Here is a 15,027-nt window from a genome sequence, read left to right on the forward strand (position 1 = left end):
AAGAGTCCCTAGCTTGGTTTCAAGAGGCTAGAGCCTTGCAGGGAGAGGGAAATCATATTTTCTTTCTCATCTACCTGAGTTTCGTAGTGCTTTCTCACCTGCTCTTCCTTTTTTCCTAAATATATTGGGATGAATGTGGCAAAATAGAGGTATGTAAGGAGAACCAAGCCAACCTGATTTGTCAGGCATTCACTGAGCACTTAATATGCCATGCTCTATATTCTCAGTAACAATAGGAAGTTGTTTGTAGGGAAAAATATAGGAAGGTTCTTCTTTTACTGCTGTCACAGGAAGGAAAATAGGAGGCCATGAACCAAATGTAGGATAAGGTACTAGGGTTTAAAAAAGACTTCTCTTCTGGTTAAGTCAGAACTAGTAGCCTGTTAGAAATGTGAAGAGTTCACTGTGAAGTGTGACCTAGTGGTAATGCTGTTTTCATCAGTTTTAGAAATTGGTGCATGCATTTGTATTTGTATACATTTACATTCATCTGTCTTGGCCAGAGGTAGGTGTTGGAGATGTTTGAGAAAATTAATTATTTGGAAGCAAAGGCTATTTGAATATTTATTCTTAAATTTGAAAATAATAGGATATTAGCATTAGTCACAATGTCATTAACTAAACTTACACTTTATTGCATGCCAACCATTTCAAACTAATGTTCTTTTTCGCTTCAAGATCCTGTCTAGAATCTTACTTTGCATTTAGTTATTTCTTCTTGGTGTCTTCCAGTCTATAACAGTTCCTCTGTCTTTCTTTGTCTCTCAGTAACCTTGAGACTTTTGAAGAGTACTGATCAGACATGGTAGTATGTCCTTCAATTTTATTTGTGTAATATTTTCTCATGACTGGAATGAGATAATGCAATTTGGAGAAAGAATACCACCAAAATAGCATTGTCTCCTTCTCAGTGCATCATATTAATATAGTAGATTTTATTTTATTTTTTTAACATAGTAAATTTTAAAAAGTTCATTATCTCATGTCTCACAACAGAAAAAGAAAACTGAAATTAGGTATAATGAAATGATTTGCCTAAGATTATACACCAAGTGACTGGGTCCCCACTGATAACATTGACAAACAACTCTTAATTTTTATATTGTCCTTTTTGTATATGTTTTTTACAAAGCATGTTCTCCAGTATTCACATTTTTTGTTCAGAGGAACCCAATGAAAGTTTTTTGATAAATCTTTCCTTATCAATTGGGGAATTAAATTATGTTAGAGGTTTTTATTCATTACTGACTGAGTTGTGTGTTTTGTATAACAGAATGACTATTGCTATACATATATCTGTTGTGTAGCTAGTGGGTTTTTCTAGTATATTCAGTTGTAATTTCTTGATGCCTTAGTGAAAAGCTACAGCTGTCTCTGTAGGTTGGGAATAAGGGTCTCCACTGAAAGAGTATTTATTCCTGGTTTTAGTCATCAAGGAAGACATTGGTCCTTGGAGAAGAAATTCCGACTAGGAAAGCGGCTCTTGGATCTTTAGGAGAAAGACTTACTTCTTTCTTTCCATCTTGGGCTTAGACTTGAAGATAGCCAATAACAAGATACAAACAGGATCCATGCTTCCTAGAGAATAGAACTGATATTGAATGGGTCCAGAAAATAAGCCATGTTTTAAAAACCACATTTGCTGTTTGCATATTTCTTCTCCCTTTTCAATCTCCCAACCTGAGCTTTTATTTAACTCTTCCATCCTTATTTGAGCAATGTCATAAGAAAGCAAAGAACCCTGTAGGCCTCCTAAGTTCAGAGTGAAGGAGGGAAGAATGTTGTGCTTTGCAGAAACTACAGGAAAAGAAAGAGATGGAGAAAGAAGAGTTTATAAACTGTCCATGTGAGTCCCAGGTAGCACTTTAGATGATACTAAGGAATTATTGTTAATATTTTTAGGTATGCCAGTAACATACCATACACATGCTGAAATTTTTAGAGATAAAATATGGTTCTTGGATTCCTTTAAAGTAATCCTGGGGGTGTGGGTGTGATGTGTGTGAGGGGGCCTTGCAGGCAGTGATTGGAGTATGGGTGAAAGAAGATTGACCATGTGTTGATAGTGGTTAATGCTGAAAATGGATATGTGAGAATTCATTAGACTGTGTTCCATAATTTTGATTTTGTTTGAAATTTTCAATAATGAAAAGGTTGAACTATTTTTATGCATTTGAAGCTTATATTAGACTGCAGGTATCATCTGTGTGCCCTGATTGCAGATTTTCATGTTAACCAAAATACTTTCAATTTTATCATTGGTTGATCTCCTATCAAGTTTGATATATATCTGAACCTATAAAAGAAATGTATAATGGTAAACTACCACTTTTATGTGCTCATATGTTGGAGTTCCACCTAAAGTTTCATTTAGAAAAAGGTTATGGTGTGGGGTGCCTGGGTGGCTCAGTTGGTTAAGCATCTGACTTCAGCTCAGGTCATGATCTTGCAGTCCGTGAGTTTGAGCCCCACGTTGGGCTCTGTGCTGACAGTTCAGACCTGGAGCCTGCTTCAGATTCTATGTCTCCCTCTTTCTCTGCCCCTCCCCTGTTCATGCTCTTGTCTCTCTCTCTCTCTCTCAAAAATGAATATATGTTAAAAAAAAAAAAAAAGGTTATGGTGTTAAAGTTTTTTTTTTTTAATTTTTTTTTTTAACATTTATTTATTACTGAGAGACACAGAGTGTGAGCAGAGGAGGGGTAGAGAGAGGGGAAGACAGAGTCTGAAGCAGGCTCCAGGCTCTGAGCTGTCAGCACAGAGCCTGATGCGGGGCTCAAACTCACCAACTGTGAGATCATGACCTGAGTCAAAGTCAGTTGCCTAACCAACTGAGCCACCCAGATGCCCCATGGTGTTAAGGTTTTTTGAAAGTCATTTGACCATTAGTTCTTACGTATGTGGAGATTCTTCTTCCGTTGCCAGCCTTTGAAGTTCTAAAAGTAAAATTACTAGTGGAGATGGTACAAATTATATTTTTTCGAATAAAAGGTAACCAGTGATGACTATATTAGTAAATCTTCTCTTATTAAATAATACCGTTAAGTGTCTCTTCTTTCATATGGATTCTTTTCTGTTTTTACAAGGTCAAACAATTTTTAGTAATTTCTAGTAAGTTCAAATGTATTTAATAAATTATTCCCTAAGTTATCATAGTATCCATGCCTTCTGTCTTTGGTATAGATTTTAGCTAGTTGCTAGATCACAGCTAATCTGTTATGAAGAAGGTTTAAAATGCATGCATTAATAGCTTAGCGGGTTTTATTATTGCCAGAAGAAATTTTTGTTATCCATTTAATGAAGGGCTAACATTTTAAAAATATTTTTAAAAGCTGGATGCACTTTTTTTGGTTTTCTGTCCTGTTTCATGTAGGACGTACCCGTTTATTTTGCTTTTCTCAATCTAAGCACTGAAGCTGAATGGAATAAACAAAGGTTGTCAAATTAACATTGATACTAAACATATTTAGCTTGACTCACATTTCTGAAATACAAAAGGTGATGTGATTTCTATATATAACGGTGGGATGATTTTTACTGTATAGTAAGTTAAAAAAAGCAATGGTCAAGTAGCATAAATAGTATACTACTTTTTATTTAAGGGAGAACAAAGAATATAAATGGTATGTTTCTTTGCTTATATTTAAAAGATTGATAACCCCCTGGGGCGCCTGGGTGGCTCTGTTGGTTAAGCATCTGATTTCAGCTCAGGTTGTGATCTCGTGGTTCGTGAGTTCAAACCCCACATTGGGCTTTCTGCTGTCATCACAGAGCCTGCTTCAGATCCTCTGTTCCCTTCTCTCTCTGCATCCTCCCTACTTGTACTCTCTCTCACAAAATAAATAAATAAAACTAAAAAAAAAAAAAAGTCACAAAACCAATAGGAATGGTTTCTTTCAGGGAAAAGGAAGGGACAGGGATGAAAGATAGATTCTTGAAACATACTTTGTTTTGTCATTTTTACTTTGGAACCATGTAAATGTTCACATAATTATAAAACAACACTAAGTCCAAAAGAGGAAAAATTAGCAGTGTATAAAAATTGAAGCACACTAAAACAGATGAACCCCATTAAGCTATTGAGATGTGATTTTTAAGGTCATGCATTTCCTAATGAGATGTAGCCTAAAAATCAAAAACTAAAAATAAAGCTGCTTAGGAATCTTAAATTGTTTTCAGTAATAGTTTTGTTGTTATTTAAAAGCTTGTGTGAGTGTGTGTGTGCAAGAGATGTTAGGGTCAAATCAAATAAATAATGAAGTTAATGTCATAAGAAGCCAAGATTTAGAGAGTAAATAAGATATACAAATGTTAAATTGCAAAGTTAAATAAAAATTCTATAATCCTGTAAATTCTATGTAAACACACAGTATAAATACGTAATTCCAAAACTAAATTCTATAATGCTACATTTGAATTGCAAATATTAGTATGAACTCAGGATCGATTTTCTTCTCTAAAAAAACAAAGACAAATATTTTTTAGCCAAACATAGGACAACTTGAGTATTAATAAGGACAATAACCAGTAGTTGAAACATATCTAATATGTTTAAATCCATGATCTCATAATGCTACACACACCAAAAAAATGGTCACCAATAGGTGATGCTAAAAGCTGTTTTGAAAACTGTTAAGAATCACACATTTATTCTCCTTTCCCTGTTTCAACTATATACTGAGTAACTAGATTATTAAATGAGAAGTTTCTCTTTATTGTGGTATTCCAGCTAATTATCATATACAAAAAATAGCCTTTCCCGCCCCCCAAATTTAACCAGAATTTGATTGAGCCTTCGGAACTGATTACCAGTTTAAAGCAAATGTAGAAAAAAACATGTTAAACTATACAATAGGAGTAGAATTAGCAAAATCTAGACGGGGAAACTCTGCAGGACAAGCAGTCTACTTTCTTGGTTTAATTGCAAGGAAAAAAGAGAGATGGAAGGTAACATAGTAATGAAAAGAAACTTCAGAAACTTATCAGTCAGTTGCACTGTGAGGACCTTATTTGGATCCTGATTCAAACAACAACTATCAACCCTCCTCCCACCATCCGCCATATATGATATTTCAGACAGTTGGACATTTGTATGCTATTTGATATTAAGGAAATATAGATTTTTAAAAAGTGTTTGATAAAGGTATTTTTACGTTTTCAAAACAGAACCCTTATCTTTTAGATATTATAAAATATTTACTACCGAAATATTAGGATGTTTAGAATTTACATCAAAATAATAAGGAAGAGGAGAGCATGGAGATATAGATAAAACAAGATTGGCCATGAGTCGATAATTGTTAAAGCTGGGTGATGAAGACACAGAAGTTCATTGTATTATTCTGTTTATGTTCAAATATGTTTAAAATTCTTCAGAATAATTTTAAATCCTTCAAAATGTATATGTTTTGAGTTCCTCAAATTAGTGTACAGATTATAGTCTCTGAATAAATTATTCACTAACAATACCAGGATAGCCAGGAGAAACTACTGGTTCTGGGTTTGGGATGGGAAATGTACAAGAATAGCCTGTAATATATCTTTTCCCAGAAGGCACAAAACTATTACTTGGGTCATGTCTGAAAGACCCAGGCCCCAGCTTTAGTTCCCAGTGGCCGAAGATGGGACGTTTAGAGGTTGATTAAGAATTAAGGGGCACCTGGGTGGCTCACTCAGTTAAGGGTCTGACTTCTCAGGTCACTGTCTCACAGTTCATGAGTTCAAGCCTTGCGTCAGGCTCTGTGCTGACAGCTCAGAGCCTGGAGCCTGCTTCGGATTCTGTGTCTCCCTTTCTCTGACCTTACCCGCATCCCCCCCCCCCTCAAAAATAAGCATTTAAAAAATTAAAAAAAAAAAAAAAAGAATTACAGCTTCAGGGGCACATGGGTGTCTCAGTTGACTAAGCATTCAACTCTTGGTTTCGGCTCAGGTCGTGATCTCACGGTTCATGAGTTTGAGTCCTGCATCAGGCTCTGTGCTGACAGTGCAGAGCCTGCTTGGGATTCTTTCTCTTCCCCCTCTCTGCCTCTACACTCCTTCTTCCCTCTCTCAAAATAAATAAGTAAACTTTTTAAAAAATTACAACTGCAAAGGATTGAAGAATATAATATGTTAAAACCTTTATATTTTCAATGATGCTAAAAAGTAACTGAATGGCCACTTCTATAAATGGCCACTTCTGTCTTCTATAAAGATGCTAGAAAGCCCATTTATTATTCTGAAAATCAGTAAATAATGTAAAAAATATCAAGTATTTAATTTACCTTTATTGTATGAACTGTGGTTCAAGATAACTAGTTGATGAAGGAAAGTTGTTCTTTATAGAGAATTCTAGCTAACAAATACTGGAGGAATTGTAGGATTAGAATTATCACCATTTTGGAATCCCTTGTGAACAATGGATTTAGGCAGATATCATCAATAACTGCTAAAGTCAGTTATTTAAGGCTGATGGAGAATTTTATAATGGAAAGATCAGGCTGATAACACCTGAACCTGGTTCTCAGTCTTAACAGTACTGAATGAAAACTACCAGATTTTATAGCACTGCTTCAGGAGGCACATAGAATCAGTTTTGCAAAAAAAAAAAAAATTGAATCTAATCAAGCTTTTAGATACAGCTACCAGTTTACAGGAGGAAATACATGGGCCAGGGAGGAACATACTGAGTGGCACCACAGGGGTGTGTGCAAAATCATAAACCTGGGAAACTACAGACAGATAACTCTGTTTCTTCAAAGATATATGGCAAAAAGGAAAAATAAAAAGGGAGGAGGTACGTGTCACCAAATGTAATGCATGAGCTTTGTTTGGATCCTGATTTGAATAAATTTTTTTAGAAAACTGAGGCATTAAAGAAATTTCAGTATTAACTGGATAACTGATTTAAAATACAATTTTTAAAAGGTATGATCATGGTATTGTCTTTTAGGATATATACTGTCATATGTACAATTGAACGATAGGCCGGGCTTCACTTTAAAATAATCGAGTGTGAAGGGCGCCTGGGTGGCTCAGTGGTTGAGCGTCTGACTTCAGCTCAGGTCATGAACACATGGTTCATGAGTTCGAGCCCCACATCAGGCTTGCTACTGTCAGCACAGAGCCTGCTTTGGATCCTCTGTGCCTTGCTCTCTCTGCCCCTCCCCTGCTCACACTCTCTCTCTCAAAAATAAACATTAAAGAATAAAATAATAAAATAATCCAGTGTGAAGGGTGTCTGGCTGGCTCAGTTGGTAGAGCATGCAACTATCAATCTCAGGGTTGTGAATTCAAGCCCCACGTTGGGCATGGAGCCTACTTTAAAAGAATACAATAAAATAAGGGTGCCTGGGTGGCTCAGTCAGTTAAGCATCTGACTTCAGCTCAGGTCATGGTCTTGCGGTTTGTGAGTTCGAGCCCTGCGTCAGACTCTGTGCTGTCAGTTCAGAGCCTGGAGCTTGATTTGGATTCTGTGTCCCCCACCCTCTCTCTGCCCCTTCCCCACTCATGCTCTCTGTCTCTCAAGAAATGAATAAACATTAAAAAATTTTTAAGAATAAAATAAAATAATCCAGTGTGTGTGTTTTAGGCTGGGGGGTATGGGTGAAGGAAGATTGGCTATTAAGTATTGAAGCTGGGCTCTTGATACATGGGTCCATTATATGACTTTCTCTACTTTGTATATGTTTTAATTTTTTTATTAGAAAAGGCTTAACAAAGGGTTTGAAATTCTTCTTGTTTTTTTCTTAGCAGGCAATTAAATTATTATACAAACTAATTATATCATTTTCATCTACCCAGCAAACTTGTTTTATACTTGTTTATGTAATTAAATATCTAGTTATATAAATATTTGGAACTTGGTAATTAATTATGGAGTTATTTGTGCCTTATTTGCTGGATTTTTTAAAAATTTACTTTTAGTAGTTCATTTTCCTCAATTCATAGAATTTCAAAGCCTTGACAAAGGGAGTAATATGCTTTTTCTTTTCTTTTTTCTTTTAAATTTATTTATTTTGAGAGAGAGAGAGTGCAACCAAGCAAGGGAGGCACAGAGAAAGAGGGGGAGAGAATCCCAAGCAGGCTTTGGGCTGTCAGCATAGCGCCCTGAATGGAGGGGAGGGGTAAGGGGAGGGAGGGCTTGAACTCATTAACTGTTGAGATCGTAACCTGAGCTGAAATCAGGAGTCGGACGCCTGAGTCACCCAGGCACCCATAATATGCTTTTTATTAAGCTTTAAATTTACAAGACTTTAAATAGGAGGCTTACGTTTTTATATTTATTATTTTTTAAAGTAATCTGTGTACCTAACATGGGGCTCAACCTCACAACCCTGAGATGAAGAGTCATGTGTTCTACTGACTGAGCCAGCCAGGTGCCCTCAGGAGGCTTGAGGTGTTTTGTTTTGTTTTGTTTTGTTTTTAGAGAGAGAGCTTTTCACACATGCATGACAGTACTTGGGGGGAGCATACGGGAGAGGGGCAGAGGGAGAGAGAGAGCAAATCCTAAGCAGGCTCCACGCCTCAGCACAAAGCTTCATGCTGGGCTTGATCTGTGGCCCACATCCCTGGGGCCAAAACCGAGAGTCAGGCGCTCAACCTACTGAGTCCCCCAGGTGCCCTGACACTTAAGTTTTTAATAAGAGGTGTTACAGTGCTCTGCTTTTAATCACTTTGCTAGAGTTTGTGAGGTATTTATCTTTTCTGATTTTAACTACTACGGAGGAATTGGACTTTTACGTATTTCTATTTATAGAATATGGCAGTAAAATTAATTGATTTATTTTTCATTATAATCAGGGGAAATAGTCTCCTAATGAAGACTATAGTCTCTATCTATCATTAGTCTCCTAATGAAGTTTTGTGCATCTTGACATGAAAGTAAAAAGGACATATACTTTTAGAATTAAAAAACTAGCCAACAATCTATTCAGATTCTCTTGGATCCTTTTTGTAATAATTCAGAAATGGGACCACTTGGGAAATTTAAAGCCTTTGAAAACAGCTTTTTAAAGCTATTTTAAAATCCTGCCTCTTTTTATTTTGGCTATCTTCTTGTTCCTTGACTTCCATGTGACCTATAGATATTTGGTTTTAAGGATACTAGCTCAAATTTGGAATTCTGCAGATACATCTTCCATATTTTCTCTTATGGCTTGGCAGATTGTGGGGACTCCCAGTGTTAACCATTATCTTATGAGACAAAATATTCTTTGTTAGGAGTTTCTTCCTATATTGAGAGGAGCTGACTAGTTTATGACCCTGAACTTCTTTGTTTTGTATTCATCTTTCAGGAATTGTTCCGGCTCTTTGCTGCTTCAAGCAGTTTTTCCCTTCCACTCCCATTCCTCCTTGGGAAGGCAGTCAACCAAATTAATGTATAAAAGCAAGTTAACTAATCTGCTGTTGTTATAACAGTGTTTAGCAGTTGCACATTTTCTTTTATAATGGCATTAACTAGTTCTCTCATTTTCTTTGAATGTGTAATACTTATTCTAATGCCCTTGCTTCTACTTTATTCTTGCTTTAATTTGTCTCTTTTCCTCTCAAAATATTTAAATCCTGTCTTAAATGACTCAGCTTAGGGCTATCTCTTCAGAAAACTTTCCTAACTTACAGGGATATATGTTGCCTATAAGTGTGTATGCCTCTAGTCAGTCTATTCTGTACCACAAAATTAATCAGTTTGTTATTTTCTTAGATAGTACCTGAGTACCATTACCAATAGACAAGGAAAAAGGTCATGTCTGATACTATTGCATCTTCCACATTTCCAAGTACAGTTATTCAAGAAAGCTAGGCATTCAATATTGCCAATTAGGCACTTGGAGTCAGTTAAGAATTTTGTAGGTTCTTGAAGATCTTTGATCTAAAGATAGAATGAACTGGTTCAAAAATATTTAGGATAATAAGTGATATAATATTCTAATGCAAAGTTAAGCTAAATTTCAAAGACGTATCAGTTTCTTAAAAATCTGTTTATAGCATTAATAAAAAAGAAGATGATTTTGTTGCTTCTCTGAATTGAATAGGAATAGAGTAGTACAGTGTGTAAGTTATCACTTTCATTCATTTGAGAACAAAGAACTTTTACTTCAAGTACTGTGTTTAGATTTACTGTTTAATATTTACTGTTTAATCTTGTGTAAAATTAAAGGGCTTTTATTAATCAAGTTACATACTCTCAATCCAACCCTGAATCTGAAAGTCATGATTTTATATTCACACATACATACATACACATACAAACTTAAAAGTGTTGTGTGATTTTTCCCACAGATATTGAGGGGGGAATATAGCACGGAGGAGGTATAAGAGATGTTGGATGATGAATATCACGTTCAAGAATCTTGAATTTATCCATGAAAAGAAGGCATTTATGCCTTTATGTATTTTCTTTACGTATTTTCTTGGTGCTAATGCTAGAGCTAAGTGACTAAAAGCCATCCAGGAATTCACTATGAAACTATTTTGGACTTCTTTCTGGGATTCAGAGATGTGTCAAGTATCTAGCATGTACCTGGATTAAATTTTCATTTACATATTAATATTTTTTAAGAACATTAAAATACTTGGTCTAGGTCAAATCCACAGTCGGGGAATTAGTGTTCTACAGTACACACTAGAGGAGAATGGTGCCAGAATACTAATTATCAAAGGGTGGTTAGATCCTAATAATGTGACTATGACTAAAACTTTTTAGAGATGGTACCAATTCAGTCATAGAAGAATGGGAAAAGAGTTGGAGATTAACAGACTCATGTTCATTCCTGTTAGTTAACTAAGAGAATTGAAGTCAGTGGTAGAGCTGAAAGGGACCTGAGAATATCAACTCAATCATGTTCTAATATGAAATCTGTGGGCACAAAATGACTTGCCCAGTGACATACTAGTTTAGTGGCACATCTGAGATTTCTGGCTATTATTCCTGGACCCTTTCTACTGAAGTCCGTGCCTGTCTTATTTATTCTTGAAATAAGAATTATCACAGAAACAACTAGTGCTTTCCCTCCAGAATGTGAGCTCTATTTTGCTTATTCTTTACTTCTCAGCATCTTGCAAAAGGTTTTTGTTTGGTAATAAAAACCCCATATCTTGTATAGTTTTTTATTTCTATTTTATAGTTTTTTAATTTTTATTTTTTTTCAAATAATCTCTGAGCCCAACATGGGGCCTTGAACTCATGAGCCCGAGATCAAGAGTCTAATGATCTACCAACTGAACCAACCAGGCACCCCTTGTGTGATTTTTTTTTTTAAAGAAAAAGAAGTAGAGAAATACTTAAGAGTCATATTCAGTACAGATTTTATTTGTTGATACAAAGTGTATACATAAACTGAACTATTAAGTGATGTATCCAGACATCTTTGTGTTTTAGAGCAATAGATGTCTTAAAGCTAACTTGTGTTTTCTTTAAATGTATTGTAGTCGAAGCCTCCTGTCATAATGGGGATGAAACGATTGAAACAATCGAGGCTGCTGAGGCACTCCTCAATATGGATTCTCCTGGCCCTATGTTGGATGAAAAACGAATAAGTGAGTGTTCATGTGTTTGGTTTGTTCATGTGAATATATTTTGAAAAGTTGTTCTTGCCATTGCTTGTTATTAGAGTTGGTAAATACCAAGAGACCAGAGATTAGGTTTTTATATTTTTTGTGTCCCAAGTACATTTTAGGGTACAGTATTAGTTGAGACACCTTCACTAAAGTATTCAGGTAAACAACACTTTAAAAAAAAAAATTGGAGAGTGAGATCTTCAGGAATAAAAAAGTATTTAGTCGTCAGCAGATTTTGCAGAATTTATTCTCTTAACCTCATTGGTAGAAGTATTAGGGTATTTATGGCCCAGACTATTATAATTTAATGATCTCTATAGGTATTCACTAGTGAATAGGCAAAAATTAATTGAAAAATTTCTAACACCTCATGGCAAAAAATTCACTGCCACATTATTGATCTGCTTTTAAATGTTTTTTAAAATTTTATTTATTTATTTTGAGAGAGAGAGTATGTGTGCACATGTGAGCAGGGGAGGGGCAGAGAGAGAGGGGAAAAAGAGAATCCCAAGCAGACCCCACTCTGTCAGCTCAGAGCCTGACACGGGGCTTGATTTCCGCTCTCGATCTTGAACCATGAGATCATGACCTGAACCTAAATCAAGAGTTGGACACTTAACCAACTGTTCCACCCAGGTGCCCCTATTCATCTATTTCTAAATCCATGTTCTCCTTTGAGCTCTTCTGGCAAGAAAGTAGTCAAACTCATTAATTTATTAATTTAAGTTAATTATTACTAAATCAGTTTAAGATGTTGAATATTTTCTGTATGCATGACAATGCATTAGGCAATAATGTGATATACGAATGAACAGATACTATTTTTTTCCTCCAGTTCACAGATTAATTTTGAAGATATTTATGTAAATAACTGTAAAAGCCAAAAATAAAGGCCGTGGGAGGGATAGCAGCATGTTCTGGAAGGAAAGAGGACTCTGGTTGGAAATATCAGAGACAGGCTTTATGGAAGGAGTTTTCTAACCTGGGATATAAAAGATAAACTTTTAGTGGCTAGAGGAGATAGGGAAGGGCATTCAAGGTAGAATGGGTTGAGCCAGAGACACAGACCTGTAAAAAAGAGAGAAATGTTTGGATAAAAATGCTTTGGTTTAGCTGAAGTATAGCTTTGGTGTAGCTGCCTTCTTGGTAGGCAGGAGATGAGATTGGAAAAGTAGGTTTGATCCAAATTGTGCAAGCTTCACATGGCATGCTGTGGAGTTTGGGTTTTCTTATCTTTTTTCCCCTGTAAACTATGGGAAAATAAGTCAATTTTATTCTTCTTCTAATTTTCAGAATATAAAGTTTTATAGAATGAATAATATGGTCAAACCAGACTTGGGTTTCAGAGAATAACTTTAGCAGCAATGAGAAGAATGGAGAAGAGAAACAAGATTGACTGGTGATAGGAAGTCAGAGAAGGCATTGAATTAGTCCTGTCAAGCCTGGTCTGACTTAGAGTGTCTGATTTAGCACAGAAGAAATAAAAAGAGACTAGATTTCATGATTTTATTTCTACTTTAATCTTCATAGAAACAGGAAGTTATGTGATGAAATTATTTTGATAATACAAAGTTGATTATAATTAGTTATTTTATTTCCATTAGATAATAATATATTTAGTTCATCTGAAGATGACATTGTTGTTGCCCCAATCACCCATGTATCCGTCACATTAGATGGGATTCCTGAAGTGGTGGAAACTCAGCAGGTTCAAGAGACATATGCACACTCACCAGGAACATCGTCGCCAGAACAACCTAAGAGAAAGAAAGGTGGGTGGTTAATTTGTTTAGGGCAAACAGTCAAGTCTTGAAGTGGAATTTAAACATAATGTTTATTCAAGGATATTTCTACACCAATTAAAACTCACATAATAAAAAATGAGGGTACAAAACATAAAAGGTACATCTCCATATTAGATTCAATAAAAAATTAAAGCCTCAACCTTTTATCTAAACCCTTTTATCCAAACTCAAAAAGAGGTTGGTGTAAGGGAAGTTAGCTTCCTTCCAAAGGACATAGTTAGAAAAACCACTAGCATAGATTCCAGTATAAGATTCCCGAGGGAAAAATAATGAATTGGAAATCAACAGGTAAGTAATTGAAGAGGAAAATGTTAGATTTTAATTAGATTTAAATTTTAAAGGGAGTTTTTAACTTTTCACGAATTTAGGACCATATCTGCATACTAAAGTCTGGCGCTCTTTCCATTTTATTGCCTTCTGATTCTACTCCAGCTTGTATAATATTTTGAGTTTAATATCTTGGTTAATCACCAACCACCCAGTAACTTAACTTCACATAAAAGTAAGGGTAAATCCAAGAGCCAAAACTGAAGAGGGAAATAGAAACACTAAGAATGAACTGACACTGAAGGGCTGAGACGTTATGTCAGTCTTGATGTCCAAGGCACTTGTGCATTCCCAGCCATACTTAACATAATTAACATAAAAGTGTACCCAGGCTGGTAATAACTTTGGGGTACCAGGCAAAAGCTCTTGTAAAACTGCTCTGGCAAGTCCTACATTTAACCTGAGCTGCACAGAATTTCCTCAAATAAAGCCCTGTTGAGGTGAGCTCACATTGCAGTATTAAGGAATACATAAGGAAGATAATTCCTGAATGAGAAGCAGAAGACATAGAATGAGTGTAGGATTACTTCTCTAAGAACTTAAGACAGTCGAATTATCAAATACAAACTTTCATGAATATGACTGCAATTATTAAGGCAAAAGTATGAAAAACAAGGTCAAAGAATGAGACTGTTAAAAAATACCGGGTGGAACGTCTTCTTCCAGACAACATGAAATGACAGAACCTGATTTGGCAATGATTTGGGGACAACAAAAGAAAAAATTGTAAGTGGGACTACATTAAACTAAAAAGCTTCTGCACAGCAAAAGAAACCATAAAAAAAATGAAAGGCAGCCTACAGAATTGGAGAAAATATTTGCAAGCCATATATCTGATAAGGGGTTAATATTCAGAAACACATAAAGAACTCCTACAACTCAATAGCAAAAAACAACAACAACAAAAAAACTGATTAAAAAATGGTCAGAGGGCCTTGAATAGACATTGAATAGACTAAAGAAGACATGCAGATGGCCAACAGGTAATGAAAAGATGCTCAACATCACTAATTGTCAGAAAACTGCAAATCAAAACCACAATAAGCTGTCACCTCACACCTGTCACAGTGACCGTCATCAAAAAGGCAAGAGATAATGAGTGTTGGCAGGGATGTGGAGAAAAAGGAACCCTTGTGCACTGTTGGTGGGAATGTAAATTGGTACAGCCACTATGGAAAACAGCACGGAGGTTCCTCAAAATGTTAAAACTACAAATAACCATATGACCTAGCAATCTTACACCTGGATATATATATTCAAAAGAAATGAAAATAAGATAACAAAGCAATACCTGCATTCCCATGTTCATTGCACATTAAAAAACATAGGTGGACCTTGAGAGCATTATGCTAAGTGAAAT

At 35.6% G+C, this 15,027-nt stretch overlaps 1 protein-coding gene across 4 annotated transcripts in view; it reads left to right on the top strand.

Annotated features, from left to right (window-relative positions):
- ELF1 (E74 like ETS transcription factor 1) overlaps positions 1-15,027 on the top strand; it is a 108,522-nt gene that overhangs the window by 78,437 nt on the left and 15,058 nt on the right. For 3 of the 4 annotated variants that reach the window (XM_042927314.1, XM_042927312.1, XM_042927316.1), the window contains exons 4-5: positions 11,407-11,514; positions 13,140-13,307. In XM_042927314.1, the coding sequence (XP_042783248.1) occupies positions 11,407-11,514; positions 13,140-13,307 (276 nt within the window). The remainder of the gene's footprint in view (positions 1-11,406; positions 11,515-13,139; positions 13,308-15,027) is intronic. The other variant, XM_042927318.1, reaches the window with a different exon arrangement.

This window comes from Panthera leo, chromosome A1 (genome assembly GCF_018350215.1).
Source record: "Panthera leo isolate Ple1 chromosome A1, P.leo_Ple1_pat1.1, whole genome shotgun sequence".
In the NCBI taxonomy this organism is placed as follows: domain Eukaryota; kingdom Metazoa; phylum Chordata; class Mammalia; order Carnivora; family Felidae; genus Panthera; species Panthera leo.